Source organism: Somniosus microcephalus, unplaced genomic scaffold (assembly GCF_052327205.1).
Source record: "Somniosus microcephalus isolate GS21.2 unplaced genomic scaffold, FLI_Smic_1.0 unresolved_chr1, whole genome shotgun sequence".
Classification (NCBI taxonomy): Eukaryota; Metazoa; Chordata; class Chondrichthyes; order Squaliformes; family Somniosidae; genus Somniosus; species Somniosus microcephalus.
The window spans coordinates 34,919,200-34,938,102 of NW_028225179.1; the positions used below are offsets into that span (position 1 = coordinate 34,919,200).

At 56.8% G+C, this 18,903-nt stretch overlaps 1 protein-coding gene across 1 annotated transcript in view; it reads right to left on the minus strand.

Annotated features, from left to right (window-relative positions):
* LOC147094599 (uncharacterized) overlaps positions 1-15,557 on the minus strand; it is a 37,310-nt gene extending 21,753 nt beyond the window's left edge. The window contains exons 1-3 of the mRNA XM_085974433.1: positions 15,303-15,557; positions 8,005-8,116; positions 6,721-6,814 (exon numbers count right to left, since the gene is read on the minus strand). Of these exons, the coding sequence (XP_085830559.1) occupies positions 6,721-6,814; positions 8,005-8,116; positions 15,303-15,414 (318 nt within the window). The 5' untranslated portion in view covers positions 15,415-15,557. The remainder of the gene's footprint in view (positions 1-6,720; positions 6,815-8,004; positions 8,117-15,302) is intronic.
* Positions 15,558-18,903: the final 3,346 nt, after the last annotated feature.

The window sequence follows — 18,903 nt, forward strand, 5'->3', positions numbered from 1 at the left end:
TGGTGGCAAAAACAGGAAGGCAGATTATTATCTGAACGGCAATAGATTGGGAGAAGGGGAAGTGCAACGAGACCTGGGTGTCCTTGTGCACCAGTCGCTGAAGGTAAGCATGCAGGTGCAGCAGGCGGTTAAGAAGGCAAATGGTATGTTGGCTTTCGTAGCGAGAGGGTTCGAGTACAGGAACAAGGATGTCTTGCTGCAGTTGTACAGGGCCTTGGTGTGACCACACCTTGAGTATTGTGTGTAGCTTTGGTCGCCTTATCTGAGAAAGGATGTTCTTGCCATGGAGGGAGTTCAGCGAAGATTCACCAGATTGATACCTGGGATGGCAGGAATGACGTATGAGGAGAGATTGGATCAATTAGGCTTATATTCGCTGGAGTTTAGAAGAATGAGAGGGGATCTCATTGAAACTTATAAAATTCTAACAGGACTAGACAGACTAGATGCAGGAAGGATGTTCCCGATGGTCGGGGAGTCCAGAACCAGGGGTCACAGTCTAAGGATAAGGGGTAAGCCATTTAGGACAGAGATGAGGAGGAATTTCTTCACCCAGAGAGTGGTGAACCTGTGGAATTCTCTACCACAGAAGGCAGTGGAGGCCAATTCATTAAATATATTCAAGAAGGAGTTGGATATATTTCTTGAGGCTAAAGGGATCAAGGGATATGGGGAGAAGGCAGGGACAGGGTACTGAATTTGGATAATCAGCCATGATCACATTGAATGGCGGAGCGGGCTCGAGGGGCCGAATGACCTACTCCTGCTCCTATCTTCTATGTTTCGGCCGCATGTTCCCGCCTGGATCAGGCGCAGCCCAGAGAGGACGAGAGGGAGGTCGCAGTTATTATCTGGAAGCAGCCCCGACGAGGGCGCCGCCCAGTTGCGCACGTCTCCAACTGCCTGCTCTCGGTGGCTGGGGTTCAAGGGAAGGGGGGGCGGGGGGGGGGGGTGGAGGCTGGGCAGGGGCAGGGGTACCTTTCGGTGTCCAGGAGTGAGGCACAGAAGAAAAAAACCCACAAGAAACAGGAGCAGGAGCGGGCCGGACGGGCCCCTCGAGCCTGCTCCGCCATTCAGCAGGATCGTGGCGGATTTTATGGAGTGGAGTTCCACGGCTGGATCCCGGCGGGATCCACAGGCATCGAGTCCAAACGCAAGGAAGTTACTGCTAAATTTTTATAAAACACTGGGTTAGGCCCCAGCTGGAGTATTGTGTCCAATTCTGGGCACCGCACTTTAGGAAGGATGTCAAGGCCTTGGAGAGGGTGCAGAGGAGATTGACCAGAATGGTACCAGGGATGAGGGACTTCAGTGATGTGGAGAGACTGGAGAAGCTGGGTTTGTTCTCCTTAGAGCAGAGAAGGTTAAGGGGAGATTGACCAGAATGGTACCAGGGATGAGGGTCGTCAGTGATGTGGAGAGACTGGAGAAGCTGGGGTTGTTCTCCTTAGAGTAGAGAAGGTTAAGGGGAGATTGACCAGAATGGTACCAGGGATGAGAGACTTCAGTGATGTGGAGAGACTGGAGAAGCTGGGGTTGTTCTCCTTAGAGCAGAGAAGGTTAAGGGGAGATTGACCAGAATGGTACCAGGGATGAGGGTCGTCAGTGATGTGGAGAGACTGGAGAAGCTGGGGTTGTTCTCCTTAGAGCAGAGAAGGTTAAGGGAGAGATTGACCAGAATGGTACCAGGGATGAGGGGCTTCAGTGATGTGGAGAGACTGGAGAAGCTGGGGTTGTTCTCCTTAGAGCAGAGAAGGTTAAGGGAGAGATTGACCAGAATGGTACCAAGGGATGAGGGACTTCAGTGATGTGGAGAGACTGGAGAAGCTGGGGTTGTTCTCCTTAGAGCAGAGAAGGTTAAGGGAGAGATTGACCAGAATGGTACCAGGGATGAGGGGCTTCAGTGATGTGGAGAGACTGGAGAAGCTGGGGTTGTTCTCCTTAGAGCAGAGAAGGTTAAGGGAGAGATTGACCAGAATGGTACCAAGGGATGAGGGACTTCAGTGATGTGGAGAGACTGGAGAAGCTGGGGTTGTTCTCCTTAGAGCAGAGAAGGGGACAGGGAGATTTGAAAGAGGTGTTCAAAATCAGGAAGGGCTTTGATAGAGTGGAGAGGGAGAAACTGTTTCCAGTGACAGGAGGGTCGGTAACCAGAGGACACAGATTTAAGGTGATTGGTAAAAGAACCAGAGGGGAGATGAGGAGAATGTTTTTCCGCAGCGAGTTGTGATCTGGAATGCGCTGCCTGAAAGAGCGGTGGAAGCAGATTCAATAGTAACTTTCAGAAGGGAATTGGATAAGTTTTACAGGGCTGTGGGGGAAATGAGCAGGACTAATTGGAGAGCTCTTTCAAAGAGCCGACAAAGGCACGATGGGCCGAATGGCCTCCTTCTGTGCTCTAAGGTTCTATGATTGAGTGGGTGGCAATCGGGCGCTGAGTGGCAGGCTGGCCTCTCTCACCCACCCTTCTGCCCCAACCCAGGGAGAGAGGGGTTGGGTGACCGGGGACTATCCTTGTGAAAAAAAAAAACGCACTTCGGAACGCGAGCAGCGTGGGGCTCCTCCGCTACTGAAACCCTTGTCCGTGCCCGTTACCTCCAGGCTTGACCATTCCAACGCACTCCTGGCCGGCCTCCCGCATTCCACCCTACGTAAACCTGAGCTCATCCTAAACTCTGCTGCCCGTGTCCTAACTCGCACCGAGTCCCCGTTCACCCATCACCCCGTGTTCGCTGACCGACACTGGCTCCCAGTCCGGCAACGCCTCGATTTCAAAATCCTCATCCTGGTTTTCAAATCCCTCCATGGCCCTCGCCCCCTCCCTATCTCTGTAACCTCCTCCAGCCCCTACCACCCTCCCTATCTCTGTAACCTCCTCCAGCCCCTACCACCCTCCCTATCTCTGTAACCTCCTCCAGCCCCTACCACCCTCCCTATCTCTGTAACCTCCTCCAGCCCCTACCACCCTCCCTATCTCTGTAACCTCCTCCAGCCCCTACAACCCTCCCTATCTCTATAACCTCCTCCAGCCCCTACCACCCTCCCTATCTCTGTAACCTCCTCCAGCCCCCAACAACCCTCCCTATCTCTGTAACCTCCTCCAGCCCCCGACAACCCTCCCTATCTCTGTAACCTCCTCCAGCCCCCTACAACCCTCCCTATCTCTGTAACCTCCTCCAGCCCCTACAACCCTCCCTATCTCTGTAACCTCCTCCAGCCCCTACCACCCTCCCTATCTCTGTAACCTCCTCCAGCCCCTACCACCCGCCCTATCTCTGTAACCTCCTCCAGCCCCTACCACCCTCCCTATCTCTGTAACCTCCTCCAGCCCCTACCACCCTCCCTATCTCTGTAACCTCCTCCAGCCCCTACAGCCCTCCCTATCTCTGTCGCCTCCTCCAGCCCCTACCACCCTCCCTATCTCTATAACCTCCTCCAGCCCCTACCACCCTCCCTATCTCTGTAACCTCCTCCAGCCCCCAACCCTCCCTATCTCTGTAACCTCCTCCAGCCCCCTACAACCCTCCCTATCTCTGTAACCTCCTCCAGCCCCCTACAACCCTCCCTATCTCTGTAACCTCCTCCAGCCCCCTACAACCCTCCCTATCTCTGTAACCTCCTCCAGCCCCTAAAACCCTCCCTGTCTCTGTAACCTCCTCCAGCCCCTACCACCCTCCCTATCTCTGTAACCTCCTCCAGCCCCTACAACCCTCCCTATCTCTGTAACCTCCTCCAGCCCCTACAACCCTCCCTATCTCTGTAACCTCCTCCAGCCCCTACCACCCTCCCTATCTCTGTAACCTCCTCCAGCCCCTACAACCCTCCCTATCTCTGTAACCTCCTCCAGCCCCTACAACCCTCCCTATCTCCGTAACCTCCTCCAGCCCCTACCAACCTCCCTATCTCTGTAACCTCCTCCAGCCCCTACAACCCTCCCTATCTGTAACCTCCTCCAGCCCCTACAACCCTCCCTATCTCTGTAACCTCCTCCAGCTCCAACCACCCTCCCTATCTCTGTAACCTCCTCCAGCCCCTACAAACCTCCCTATCTCTGTAACCTCCTCCAGCCCCTACAACCCTCCCTATCTCTGTAACCTCCTCCAGCCCCTACCACCCTCCCCATCTCTGTAACCTCCTCCAGCCCCTACCACCCTCCCTATCTCTGTAACCTCCTCCAGCCCCTACAACCCTCCCTATCTCTGTAACCTCCTCCAGCCCCTACCACCCTCCCTATCTCTGTAACCTCCTCCAGCCCCTACCAACCTCCCTATCTCTGTAACCTCCTCCAGCCCCTACAACCCTCCCTATCTGTAACCTCCTCCAGCCCCTACAACCCTCCCTATCTCTGTAACCTCCTCCAGCTCCAACCACCCTCCCTATCTCTGTAACCTCCTCCAGCCCCTACAAACCTCCCTATCTCTGTAACCTCCTCCAGCCCCTACAACCCTCCCTATCTCTGTAACTTCCTCCAGCCCCTACAACCCTCGCTATCTCTGTAACCTCCTCCAGCCCCTACAACCCTCCCTATCTCTGTAACCTCCTCCAGCCCCTACAACCCTCCCTGTCTCTGTAACCTCCTCCAGCCCCTACCACCCTCCCTATCTCTGTAACCTCCTCCAGCCCCTACAACCCTCCCTATCTCTGTAACCTCCTCCAGCCCTACCACCCTCCCTATCTGTAACCTCTTCCAGCCCCTACAACCCTCCCTATATCTGTAACCTCCTCCAGCCCCTACAACCCTCCCTATCTCTGTAACCTCCTCCAGCCCCTACAACCCTCCCTATCTCTGTAACCTCCTCCAGCCCCTACAACCCTCCCTGTCTCTGTAACCTCCTCCAGCCCTACAACCCTCCCTATCTCTGTAACCTCCTCCAGCCCTACAACCCTCCCTATCTCTGTAACCTCCTCCAGCCCTACAACCCTCCCTATCTCTGTAACCTCCTCCAGCCCCTACAACCCTCCCTATCTCTGTAACCTCCTCCAGCCCCTACAACCCTCCCTATCTCTGTAACCTCCTCCAGCCCCTACAACCCTCCCTATCTCTGTAACCTCCTCCAGCCCTACAACCCTCCCTATCTCTGTAACCTCCTCCAGCCCTACAACCCTCCCTATCTCTGTAACCTCCTCCAGCCCCTACAACCCTCCCTATCTCTGTAACCTCCTCCAGCCCCTACAACCCTCCCTATCTCTGTAACCTCCTCCAGCCCCTACAACCCTCCCTATCTCTGTAACCTCCTCCAGCCCCTACAACCCTCCCTATCTCTGTAACCTCCTCTAGCCCCTACAACCCTCCGAAATCTCTGCGCTCTCCAATTCTGGCCTCTTGCGCATCCCCCTGATTTCCATCGCTCCACCATTGGCGGCCGTGCCTTCAGCTGCCCGGGCCCTCAGCTCTGGAATTCCCTCCCTAAACCTCTCCGCCTCTCTCTACCTCCTTCAAGACGCTCCTTAAAACCGACCTCTTCGACCCAGCTTTTGATCACCTGGTCCCTAATAACTCCTTATATGGCTCGGTGTCAAATTTTGTTTGATAATCGCTCCTGTGAAGCACCTTGGGACATTTTACTACGTTAAAGGCTCGATATAAATACAGGTTAGAATATAAGAACATAAGAAATTGGCCCCTCGAGCCTGCTCTGCCATTCAATGAGATCATGGCTGATCTTCTCCCTCATCTCCACTTTCCCGCCCAATCTCCATAACCCTCAATTCCCCTAGAGTCCAAAAATCTATCGCTCTCAGTCTTGAATATACTGAACGACTGAGCCTCCACAGCCCTCTGGGGTAGAGAATTCCAAAGATTCACCGCCCTCTGAGTGAAGACATTTCTCCTCCTCTCAGTCCAAAATGGCCGACCCCTTATTCTGAGACTGTGACCCCTGGTTCTAGACTCCCCAGCCAGGGGGAAAACAACCTCCCTGCATCTACCCTGTCAAGTCCTGTAAGAATGTTGTATGTTTCAATGAGATCACCTTAGATCAGCACCTGAAACACCACAGCATACAAGGCTACGGACCAAGTGCTGGAAAATGGGATTAGAATAGACAGGGCTTGATGGCCGGCGCGGACACGATGGGCCGAAGGGCCTCTTTCAGTGCTGTGTAACTCTATGACTCATTCTTCTAAACTCTAGAGAATATAGGCCTAGTCTACTCAATCTCTCCTCATTGGACAATCCCCCCATCCCAGGAACCAGTCTGGTGAACCTTCGTTGCACTCCCTCTATGGCAAGTATATCCTTCCTTAGGTAAGGAGACCAAAACTGTACACAATACTCCAGGTGTGGTCTCACCAGGGCCCTATATAACTGCAGTAACACGTCTTTACTCTTATACTTGTGGTAAACCACTGTTTGTATTCCTGTTTGTCCTGTTTGTATTCCACTGTGTACATGCCTGGACATGCCTCGGCTGACTCCTCCCACAGGTCCTAGTATAAAGGTGACTGCTCCCCAGCCCTTGGTATCCTGGACCGGTCGACCACTCGAGGCAGACCTCCATTCTGTTGTTAATAAAAGCCTTTAGTTACTCTTCTAACTCTCAGTCTTTTATGAGTAATTGATAGCGCATCAATACTCAAATCCTCTTGCAAATAAAAGTTGTTGCTGTTGTCGAAAGCTCAAGAATACCATGCTGCCGCCCACCCGCCCCCCCCCCCCCCCGCCCAGCTTCCCCTGTCCAGTTCGCTCCGGGGCGTGCCGCCTCGCCGGCGCTCACTCACGGTTAACGACTCCCTCTTGCGGCCGCTGGTCACGAAGGTGAAGCCCTGCGTCTCGATGGCCACCCCGGTGCGTTGGATGTGCTCCTCCACGTACCTGCGGGCGACACGGAGCGCCGTTAGAGGGGGCGGGTGAGAGGGAGCGAGCGAGCGACGGATGTGTACGTCAAGATGCTGCGCCCACGGATGGGCCTGGTGCCAGCTTGCCCGGGTGGGTGACACATTCGTGCCCATGCAGGGCACGAACTCTTTTAACCTGAGGGTCACACCCTACAGGGAGGGAATAGCCCCTCCGACAGTGCAGCGCTCCCTCAGTACCGCCCCTCCGACAGTGCGGCGCTCCCTCAGTACTGCCCCTCCGACAGTGCGGTGCTCACTCAGTACCGCCCCTCCGACAGTGCAGCGCTCCCTCAGTACCGCCCCTCCGACAGTGCGACGCTCCCTCAGTACTGCCCCTCCGACAGTGCGGTGCTCACTCAGTACCGCCCCTCCGACAGTGCAGCGCTCCCTCAGTACCGCCCCTCCGACAGTGCGGCGCTCCCTCAGTACTGCCCCTCCGACAGTGCAGCGCTCCCTCAGTACCGCCCCTCCGACAGTGCGGCGCTCCCTCAGTGCTGCCCCTCCGACAGTGCGGCGCTCCCTCAGTACTGCCCCTCCGACAGTGCGGCGCTCCCTCAGTACTGACCCTCCGACAGTGCGGTGCTCCCTCAGTACTGACCCTCCGACAGTGCGGCGCTCCCTCAGTACTGCCCCTCCCACAGTGCGGCGCTCCCTCAGTACTGCCCCTCCCACAGTGCGGCGCTCCCTCAGTACTGCCCCTCCGACAGTGCGGCGCTCCCTCAGTACTGCCCCTCCGACAGTGCGGCGCTCCCTCAGTACTGCCCCTCCGACAGTGCGGCGCTCCCTCAGTACTGCCCCTCCGACAGTGCGGCGCTCCCTCAGTACTGCCCCTCCGACAGTGCGGCACTCTCTCAGTACTGCCCCTCCGACAGTGCGGCGCTCCCTCAGTACTGCCCCTCCGACAGTGCGGCACTCTCTCAGTACTGCCCCTCCGACAGTGCGGCGCTCCCTCAGTACTGCCCCTCCGACAGTGCGGCACTCTCTCAGTACTGCCCCATGGCGCTCCAAAACCACACGCCCTGGACCCACATTGCTGTGCGCCCGCACTGTGTGTCTCCGATCAGCGACACACCAGGGGAAACGTCGAGGGCACGGAGTGGCGGAAGGGGCGAGGTCTCAGCCCTGGCGCCGGTACCGCGACCCGGAGCAGCGCCCGCGCCCGATTACCAGTTAATGAAGGAGCTCTTGCCAGCCGAGTGGTTCCCCATCAGCATCACGTTGATCTTCTTGCGCGGCGGCAGCAGGTGAAGGCCGAGATTCGAGGCGATGTTCACTAAACCTGGGCGGGAGAACGGGTCTGACGTAAGGAAACTACTAGGCACTTGGTCTAAGCGTTAAACACAGCTTTAATCAACTGTTTTACAACATGGAGGTCGAGTTGTGTCCTTCACTAGTTCCTGTTAAGAATGTCCTGCGCAAGCTGGGCCCGTGCCCAAGTATTTATACTCTCCCTGGACAGCGCCACCCACAGGCTGCTCAGTATTATTTCATAAGTCTTTCTTTCACGAATGACTGATTCATGTCAGGGTCCATCAACATACAGAAAATAGACAAATCAGCCCAGCCCAGCGGGCATTCCGCAACTCCATACTCCCTCGGTGCCCACTGACCCTCACCCACAGGGACCGAGAGGCTCCTGTCTCCCTCAGTGCCCACTGACCCTCACCCACAGGGACTGAGAGGCTCCCATCTCCCTCAGTACCCACTGACCTTCACCCACAGGGACCGAGAGGCTCCCGTCTCCCTCAGTACCCACTGACCCTCGCCCACAGGGACCGAGAGGCTCCTGTCTCCCTCAGTACCCACTGACCTTCACCCACATGGACCGAGAGGCTCCCATCTCCCTCAGTACCCACTGACCTTCACCCACAGGGACCGAGAGGCTCCTGTCTCCCTCAGTGCCCACTGACCCTCACCCACAGGGACCAAGAGGCTCCTGTCTCCCTCAGTACCCACTGACCTTCACCCACATGGACCGAGAGGCTCCTGTCTCCCTCAGTACCCATTGACCCTCACACACAGGGACCGAGAGGCTCCCATCTCCCTCAGTGCCCACTGACCCTCACCCACAGGGACCGAGAGGCTCCTGTCTCCCTCAGTGCCCACTGACCCTCACCCACAGGGACCGAGAGGCTCCTGTCTCCCTCAGTACCCATTGACCCTCGCCCTCAGGGACCGAGAGGCTCCTGTCTCCCTCGGTGCCCACTGACCCTCGCCCACAGGGACCGAGAGGCTCCCATCTCCCTCAGTACCCACTGACCCTCACACACATGGACCGAGAGGCTCCTGTCTCCCTCAGTGCCCACTGACCCTCACCCACAGGGACTGAGAGGCTCCTGTCTCCCTCAGTACCCACTAACCGACGCCCTCAGGGACCGAGAGGCTCCCGTCTCCCTCAGTACCCACTGACCCTCGCCCTCAGGGACCGAGAGGCTCCTGTCTCCCTCAGTACCCACTAACCCACGCCCTCAGGGACCGAGAGGCTCCTGTCTCCCTCAGTACCCACTGACCCTCACCCACAGGGACCGAGAGGCTCCTGTCTCCCTCAGTACCCACTGACCCTCACACACAGGGACCGAGAGGCTCCCGTCTCCCTCAGTACCCACTGACCTTCACCCACATGGACCGAGAGGCTCCCGTCTCCCTCAGTACCCACTGACCTTCACCCACATGGACCGAGAGGCTCCCATCTCCCTCAGTACCCACTGACCCTCGCCCACAGGGACCGAGAGACTCCTGTCTCCCTCAGTGCCCACTGACCCTCGCCCACAGTGATCGAGAGACTCCTGTCTCCCTCAGTGCCCACTGACCCTCACCCACAGGGACCGAGAGGCTCCCGTCTCCCTCAGTACCCACTGACCTTCACCCACATGGACCGAGAGGCTCCCATCTCCCTCAGTACCCACTGACCCTCACCCACAGGGACCGAGAGGCTCCTGTCTCCCTCAGTGCCCACTGACCCTCACCCACAGGGACCGAGAGGCTCCTGTCTCCCTCAGTACCCACTGACCCTCACCCACAGGGACCGAGAGGCTCCCGTCTCCCTCAGTACCCACTGACCTTCACCCACATGGACCGAGAGGCTCCTGTCTCCCTCAGTACCCACTGACCCTCGCCCACAGGGACCGAGAGGCTCCTGTCTCCCTCAGTACCCACTGACCCTCACCCACAGGGACCGAGAGGCTCCTGTCTCCCTCAGTACCCACTGACCCTCACCCACAGGGACCGAGAGGCTCCTGTCTCCCTCAGTACCCACTGACCTTCACCCACATGGACCGAGAGGCTCCCATCTCCCTCAGTACCCATTGACCCTCACACACAGGGACCGAGAGGCTCCCATCTCCCTCAGTACCCATTGACCCTCGCCCTCAGGGACCGAGAGACTCCTGTCTCCCTCAGTACCCACTGACCCTCGCCCACAGGGACCGAGAGGCCCCTGTCTCCCTCAGTACCCACTGACCCTCACCCACAGGGACTGAGAGGCTCCTGTCTCCCTCAGTACCCACTGACCCTCACCCACAGGGACCGAGGGGCTCCTGTCTCCCTCAGTACCCACTGACCCTCACACACAGGGACCGAGAGGCTCCTGTCTCCCTCAGTACCCACTGACCCTCACCCACAGGGACTGAGAGGCTCCTGTCTCCCTCAGTGCCCACTGACCCTCACCCACAGGGACCGAGAGGCTCCTGTCTCCCTCAGTACCCACTGTCCCTCACCCACAGGGACTGAGAGGCTCCTGTCTCCCTCAGTGCCCACTGACCCTCACCCACAGGGACCGAGAGGCTCCCGTCTCCCTCAGTACCCACTGACCCTCGCCCACAGGGACCGAGAGACTCCTGTCTCCCTCAGTACCCACTGACCCTCACCCACAGGGACCGAGAGGCTCCTGTCTCCCTCAGTACCCACTGTCCCTCACCCACAGGGACTGAGAGGCTCCTGTCTCCCTCAGTACCCACTGACCCTCACACACAGGGACCGAGAGGCTCTTGTCTCCCTCAGTACCCACTGTCCCTCACCCACAGGGACTGAGAGGCTCCTGTCTCCCTCAGTACCCACTGACCCTCGCCCTCAGGGACCGAGAGGCTCCTGTCTCCCTCAGTACCCACTGACCCTCACCCACAGGGACCGAGAGGCTCCTGTCTCCCTCAGTACCCACTGACCCTCACACACAGGGACCGAGAGGCTCCTGTCTCCCTCAGTACCCACTGTCCCTCACCCACAGGGACTGAGAGGCTCCTGTCTCCCTCAGTACCCACTGACCCTCGCCCTCAGGGACCGAGAGGCTCCTGTCTCCCTCAGTACCCACTGACCCTCACCCACAGGGACCGAGAGGCTCCTGTCTCCCTCAGTACCCACTGACCCTCACCCACAGGGAGCGCGAGGCTCCTGTCTCCCTCAGTACCCACTGACCCTCGCCCACACGGACCGAGAGGCTCCTGTCTCCCTCAGTACCCACTGACCCTCACCCACAGAGACCGAGAGGGTCCTCTCTCCCTCAGTACCCACTGACCTTCACCCACATGGACCGAGAGGCTCCTGTCTCCCTCAGTACCCATTGACCCTCGCCCTCAGGGACCGAGAGACTCCTGTCTCCCTCAGTACCCACTGACCCTCACCCACAGGGACCGAGAGGCTCCTGTCTCCCTCAGTACCCACTAACCGACGCCCTCAGGAACCGAAAGGCTCCCGTCTCCCTCAGTACCCACTGACCCTCGCCCACAGGGACCGAGAGGCTCCTATCTCCCTCAGTGCCCACTGACCCTCGCCCTCAGGGACCGAGAGGCTCTTGTCTCCCTCAGTACCCACTGACCCGCACCTGCAGGGACCGAGAGGCTCCTGTCTCCCTCCGTACCCACTGACCCTCATCCACCGGGACTGTGAGTCGCCTGTCTCCTTAAGTGCCCACTGATGCTTAATGTCCCTCAGAGAGGAGCCTTTCAGTCCATGTCTGAGACTGGATTTTACCCCAGGTCCCAGCGGACTTGAAAGGCCTGCGACTCTCTGCCTTGTCTCGCCCTCAGCATCTATAAAGGTCGAGAGACAGAGAGATTGTTTCCCACGGCCGGAGTGTCTCGAACTAGGGGGCACAGTCTCAGGATAAGGAGTCGGCCATTTAGGACTGAGATGAGGAGAATTTTTTTTCACTCAAGAGGGTGGTGAATCTTTGAAATTCTCTACCCCAGAGGGCTGTGGATGCTCAGTCGTTGAGTATATTCAGGACTGAGAGGGAAAGAGAGATTTTTGGACTCTAGGGGGAATCAAGGGATCGGGGGATAGTGAGGGAAGGTGAATTTGAGGTCGAAGATCAGCCATGATCTTATTCAATGGCAGAGCAGGCTCGAGGGGCTGTATGGCCGACTCCTGTTCCTAATTCTTATGTCAGTGCCAAGTTTCCTTCACCCGCGCCCCCACCCCCCGGATACGCTCCTGTCCACTGGCCCGGGCCTGGAGTGTGGCTCACAGCCCAGCGGAGCTGTGTGAAGGTGCCGTGGGCTCAGGTATACTGCACCTCAGGACAAAGAGCTGCTCACTTATCTGGGCCCAGCCATCTCGGAACAGGACGCGTCGCCCCTGTTGGGTGGGACTGCGGGCAGCGCGGGTCACAGCTTCGTGCCAAGGTCGCAGGGTGTTCCCCGCCGTTAAGCGGGCGGACATTTTGCTGCGCCACTGTACACGGGACTGCCTGATGTCAGGATCAGGATCAGGAGCTCCGACGGTCAGAGCGCCAGAAGGGAAAGGCTCCTCTTTCTCCCCCCCCCCGCCCCCACCACCTCCGCCACTCCCCGGACAGGTCAGACGGCTACGCCCTGAATCAGTTCTATCTCCCTCACCGGAGGTCTGGCGCTTGCTGGGGAACGGTTCCCATGGGACCAACGCATTCCCGTTCCCCATCCCTCTCCCATACCCAATCTGCTGGTCTCCCCCATACCCTCACACTCTTCCCCTCCCCCATACCCTCACATTCGCCTCCCTCCCCTCACACTCTCCCCCCTCCCCCATACCCTCGCACTCTCCCCCATACCCTCGCACGCTCCCCATACCCTCGCACTCTCCCCCTCCCCCATACCCTCGCACGCTCCCCATACCCTCGCACTCTCCCCCTCCCCCATACCCTCGCACGCTCCCCATACCCTCGCACTCTCCCCCTCCCCCATACCCTCGCACGCTCCCCATACCCTCGCACTCTCCCCCTCCCCCATACCCTCGCACGCTCCCCATACCCTTGCACTCTCCCCCTCCCCCATACCCTCGCACTCTCCCCCTCCCCCATACCCTCGCACGCTCCCCATACCCTCGCACTCTCCCCCTCCCCATACCCTCGCACTCGCCTGCCTCCCCTCACACTCTCCCCCTCCCCCATACCCTCGCACTCTCCCCCCTCCCCCTGCCCTCCCCTCACACTCTCCCCCATACCCTCGCACGCTCCCCATACCCTCGCGCTCTCCCCCTCGCACGCTCTCCCTCCCCCATACCCTCGCACTCCCCCATACCCTCGCACTCTCCCCCTCCCCCATACCCTCACACTCTCTCCCTCCCCCATACCCTCACACGCTCCCCATACCCTCGCACTCTCCCCCTCCCCATACCCTCGCCTGCCTCCCCTCACACTCTCCCCCCTCCCCCATACCCTCGCACTCTCCCCCCTCCCTCCCCCCGCCCTCTCCCCCCCTCTCCCCCCGCCCTCTCCCCCCCTCCCCCCGCCCTCTCCCCCCTCCCCCCGCACTCTCCCCCCTCCCCCCCGCACTCTCTCCACCCCCCATACCCTCACACTCTCCCCCCCTCCCCCATACCCTCACACTCTCCCCCCTCCCCCATACCCTCACACTCTCCCCCCTCCCCCATACCCTCACACTCTTCCCCCCTCCCCCATACCCTCACACTCTTCCCCCCTCCCCCATACCCTCACACTCTCCCTCCGACAGTGCGGCGTTCCCTCAGTACTGCCCCTCCAACGGTGCGGCGTTCCCTCAGTACTGCGTTCCCTCAGTACTGCCCCTCCGACAGTGAGGCGCTCCCTCAGTACTGCCCCTCCGACGGTGAAGCGCTCCCTCAGTACTGCCCCTCCGACAGTGCGGCGCTCCCTCAGCACTGCCCCTCCGACAGTGTGGCGCTCCCTCAGCACTGACCCTCCGACAATGCGGCGCTCCCTCAGTACTGCCCCTCCGACAGTGTGGCGCTCCCTCAGTACTGACCCTCCGACAATGCGGCGCTCCCTCAGTACTGCCCCTCCGACAGTGTGGCGCTCCCTCAGTACTGACCCTCCGACAATGCGGCGCTCCCTCAGTACTGACCCTCCGACAATGCGGCGCTCCCTCAGTACTCCCCCTCCGACAGTGTGGCGTTCCCTCCGGGAGTGTGGGACTGGATTAAGGGTTTGAGTCTCTGGATTGGGTGGGGTGGGCGCTCGAACCCACGACCTTCTGACTCGGAAGAGAGGGTGGCACCAGCCTTGAACTCCATGAGCTGGGCTGCCTGACTGCTTCCAAGAAATGAGAGAGAGAGAGGCCACTGAGCCCATCTTTCCTCAGCTATTGACTCCATTCGCCTGCCCTGGAACGCATACCAGGTATTGATCAGATCGTAAAGAGTGCTGACGAGAGGATTCCAACTTTTAAATCGCAGGATTTTTTGGGATTGTTTATGGGATGTGGGCGTTCCTGGCAAGGCCAGCATTTATTGGCCTCGAGATGGAATTGACAGAACAAGGCTGTTCGGCTTCACTGAAGCGCTTGACATCCGCAGCGAGCTGGTCCAGTTAATCTGGGCTGCATTTGGGTGGGATTGGCCTCAGAGAACTCCCCCCCCACTGCTCGTCTACCAGTAGTGAGGAAGGGACACCAAGTGCTGTAAAACTGGTGTCTTGGGGGTGGGGTGTGTGTGGGAAACACCGAGTCTTCCAATACTGGGGTCCTGGGAGTGTGTGTCTGTCTGTGTGTGTGGGAAACACCAAGTCTTCCAATACTGGAGTCCTGGGGGGAATCCCAAATGCAATAAAATTGGGTTGATTGGGGAGTGAGACACCAAATTTTCTAAAATTGGGGTAATTGGGGACACCAAGTTTGGTAATACTGGGGGGACCCCTTTGAACTAAGTTTGCTAATACTGGGGGGAGCCCCCTTGGAACTAAGTTTGGTAATACTGGGGGGAGCCCCCTTGGAACCATGTTTGGTAATACTGGGGGGAACCCCCCTTGGAACCAAGTTTGGTAATACTGGGGGGAACCCCCCCTTTTGAACCAAGTTTGTTCAGGAGGGGCTGGAGCTGGGGGGGGAAAAACCCGGCGCCGGAGTCAGAGGCGGGGTGGGGAGGATCGGGAGGCGGAGCCAGTGGCGCCGGGACAATGGCGACTCCCGATCCCGACTTGGCGAGTGAGTGAATCAAGGGGGGGGGGGGGGTGGGGGGGGGGGGGGGGAAAGAAATCCAGTCCGGGCTTTCCCCCTCTCCGTCCCCGTCCGCCATCTTACCGGTCTCCGGGTGGCCGTAGAGCGAGTGGCACTCTCGCAGGATGCGCTCGCCGACCGACACGGCGCTGCGCTCGACGTTGGCCGCGTTGCGTTGCTTGGGCTTGCCGGCCATTTTTGTCAGAAGGTGAGGAGATGAGGTATTTTTTTGGGTCTTCTCCACCCCCCTTGCTCAACGGCCGGCTGCCAGCTTCAAACCACAACCGTCTCCCCCTCCCTTGCTCTCGCTGCTGGTCCAGCTGCGGCGCGGCGCCCGCTGGGATTTGTAGTCTCCGAGCCCCGCGGCCGTCCGTTGCGCCCGGTGGGGTGACGTAACCGCGCGGACTACAACTCCCGTCCGGCTCCGGCGGCGCCTGCGCAGGCTCTTCCCTGGCCAGGAAAAGGAAACCACGCCCCCCCCTCGCCTCCCCGTGAGGCCTGCTGGGAGATGTAGTCCCGCCCGTTGTCAGCGGCAGGCCGGCGGACCACAAAGGAGGAGACCGCGCAGCCGCAGCCTGAATGTGTGGTCCGAGACCTCCGCCATCTTGGTAGAGGAGCGGCTGAAATGGTTGAACTTGATGTTGAGTCCGGAAGGCTGTAAAGTACCTAATCACAAGAGGAGGTGCTGTCCCTCGAGCTTATGCTGAGCATAAGAAATAGGAGCAGGAGTAGGCCAATCGGCCCCTCGAGCCTGCTCCGCCATTCAATAAGATCATGGCTGATCTGATCCGAACCGCCAATCCACTATCACAGAACCATCTCCTGAATCTAACAGAATTAGACACACAAAATAGGAGCAGGATCAGGCTACACGGCCCCTGGGCCCGCTCCGCTACCCACAGGGCCATGACCGATCCGAACCTAGACTCATGTCCACATTCCTGCCCGCTCCCTGTAACCCTCAATTCCCTTTACTTCTAGGAAACTGTCTATTTCTGTTTTAAATTTATGTAATGATGTAGCTTCTACAGCTTTTTGGGGCAGCATATTCCATGGACCTACCACCCTCTGAGTGAAGTGGTTCCTCCTCATCTCAGTTTTGAAAGAGCAGCCCCTTATTCTAAGACTATGCCCCCTAGTTCTAGTTTCACCCATCATCGGGAACATCCTCCCCGCATCCACCCGATCCAACCCCTTCACAATCTTATATGTTTCAATAAGATCGCCTCTCATTCTTCTGAACTCCAATGAGTAGAGTCCCAATCTACTCAACCTCTCCTCATATGTCCATCCCCTCATCCCCGGGATTAACCGAGTGAACCTTCTTTGTACTGACTCGAGAGCAAGTATGTCCTTTCTTAAGTATGGACACCAAAACTGTATGCAGTATTCCAGGTGTGGTCTCACCAATACCTTGTACAACTGAAGCAATACCTCCCTATTTTTATATTCTATCCCCCTAGCAATGAAAGCCAATATTCCATTGGCCTTCTTAATCACTTGCTGCACCTGCATACTAACCTTTTGAGTTTCGTGCACCAGGACCCCCAGATCCCTTTGTACTTCAGTACTTTCCAGTTTCTTGCCATTAAGATAATAACTTGTGTGGTGTATGTGCCTTTAAGAGCAATTATGGTGCATGTGCCTTTAAGAGCCCCAGGTGTGCGTAATGCCGGTAATTGCCACTTGGGCTATATAAGCCTGTGTATTGTGTATATCCTTTAGAAACCCCCCCCAGACTTGCTTAGTAAATACCTATGAACCAACTCCTGTCTTCAGTGTCTTTATCTACACACGGACACTACAGTGGCGACGAAGTGGAAACGGACTTACCTGCAATTCGGCAGCACCTCAAGGACATCGATTCCTCCAGCGTCCAGAAGACTCAAGGAAGTAATAGAAACTGTGGTTTCACCAGCTGGCCAAGCTGGTGACAGGTACTGCGCTAATCCTTCCTGGGCGTCAGGCTGGAGCTCCAGCGGCGGGCTCTACAGCTGAGACAGGCAACGAAATCGGAGGCAAGCAATAACGGACTGGGAGGGTGCACTCGAGAGACGGCCGGCGCGGCAAGCAGGTCAGCGTTTAGACCTCCGTCGGGAACGAGTCTCCAACAGTGAATAAACGGAAACCGCAGTAAAACAGCGTTGTTATCGGTAGCAGCGGCGGAAAAGCGCGGGAAGCGCCATATCGTTGCTACAGAGAGAAAAAAAAAGCGCGGGAAGCGCCATATCTTTTCTGAAATGCCTAAATCTGGTAATATTGAGGCTTTTGATGGCGAAATAGAAGATTGGACCACATACGTGGAAAGAGTAGAGGTTTATTGCACTGCAAATGGAATAACAGATGAAAAAAAAGCTTCAGTACTTCTGAACTTAATGGGCGCGAAGACATACGGGCTGTTACGAAATTTAATCAATCCAGCCAAACCAAAGGACAAGACTTTTAAAGAAATTGTTGATACCCTGCAGGAGCATTTAAACCCAACACCGCTGCTGATAGTGGAACGATTCAAGTTCTTCAAGAGAAATCAACACAAGAATGAAAGTAACGCTGATTACCTAACCGAATTAAGAAAGCTATCAAAGTACTGCCAATTCGGAGCAGGACTATCGGATTATCTTCGAGACAAATTTGTTTGCGGTCTCTTAAGTGAAGGAACACAAAAAGACTGCTTTCTGAAAAAGATTTAACATTGGACAAAGCTTTCAGTATGGCTGTATCATACGAAGCAGCAGCAAAAGGAGCTGCAGAGATACAACAAGAGACACAGGACTTCGGCACCCATAAAATGACACAGGAGTTCGGAAGATGTTATCGCTGCGGCAGATCCACCCATAACCAGAGGGACTGCTGGTTCAAGGGCAAAGCATGCAGGCAATGTGGTAAGATTGGACACATTGCACGGGTATGCCAATCTGGACAAAATAAATCCACTGACAGAAAACAAAAAATCAATAAAGAAAAGTACAGGAAGGTACAAATGATGACGGACAATAGCTCCGAAGACCAGAATAGCGATAGCGACTCCGGAAACAAGAGACTAAGCTGTCTCAAATTACATAATGTACTTGCCAAAGAGGATTACCAAACCATTTGGGTTACCCTCACAATAGCAGGGTCCCCAGTTAAAATGGAGCTAGATACAGGATCAGCTCTAACCGTAATAAATCAACAAGATTACGAGAGGCTATTTTCGCATATACCTCTAAAAGACACATCCATTATCTTAAAAACATATACGGGGCAGAAAGTCTACCCCAAAGGAAAAATAAGGGTGCCTGTGGTATACAACGGCAAAGAAATACAAAAGTTGTATTTATACATTCTACAAGATGGTGGTCCACCGTTGTTGGGACGTGAATGGATAAGGAAGATACGTTTAGACTGGCACTCCATTCAGGCACTGACGGTGACCAGTAAGGAAAAAAACAATGATGACATCATACCTGAACGATTAAAAGACATCTTGGCCAACGCCAAAGAAGTGTTTCAAGAGAAACTAGGAACCTTGAAAGGCATCACCGCCTCAATAAAAGTGGAAGATACAGCAATTCCAAAATTTTTTAAGGCAAGACCGGTGCCATACGCAATACGTCCGGCAGTCGAGGCAGAGCTGAAGAATTTGGAAAAGGCAGGCGTATTATCCAAAATAGATTGGAGCGAATGGGCAACACCCATCGTTCCA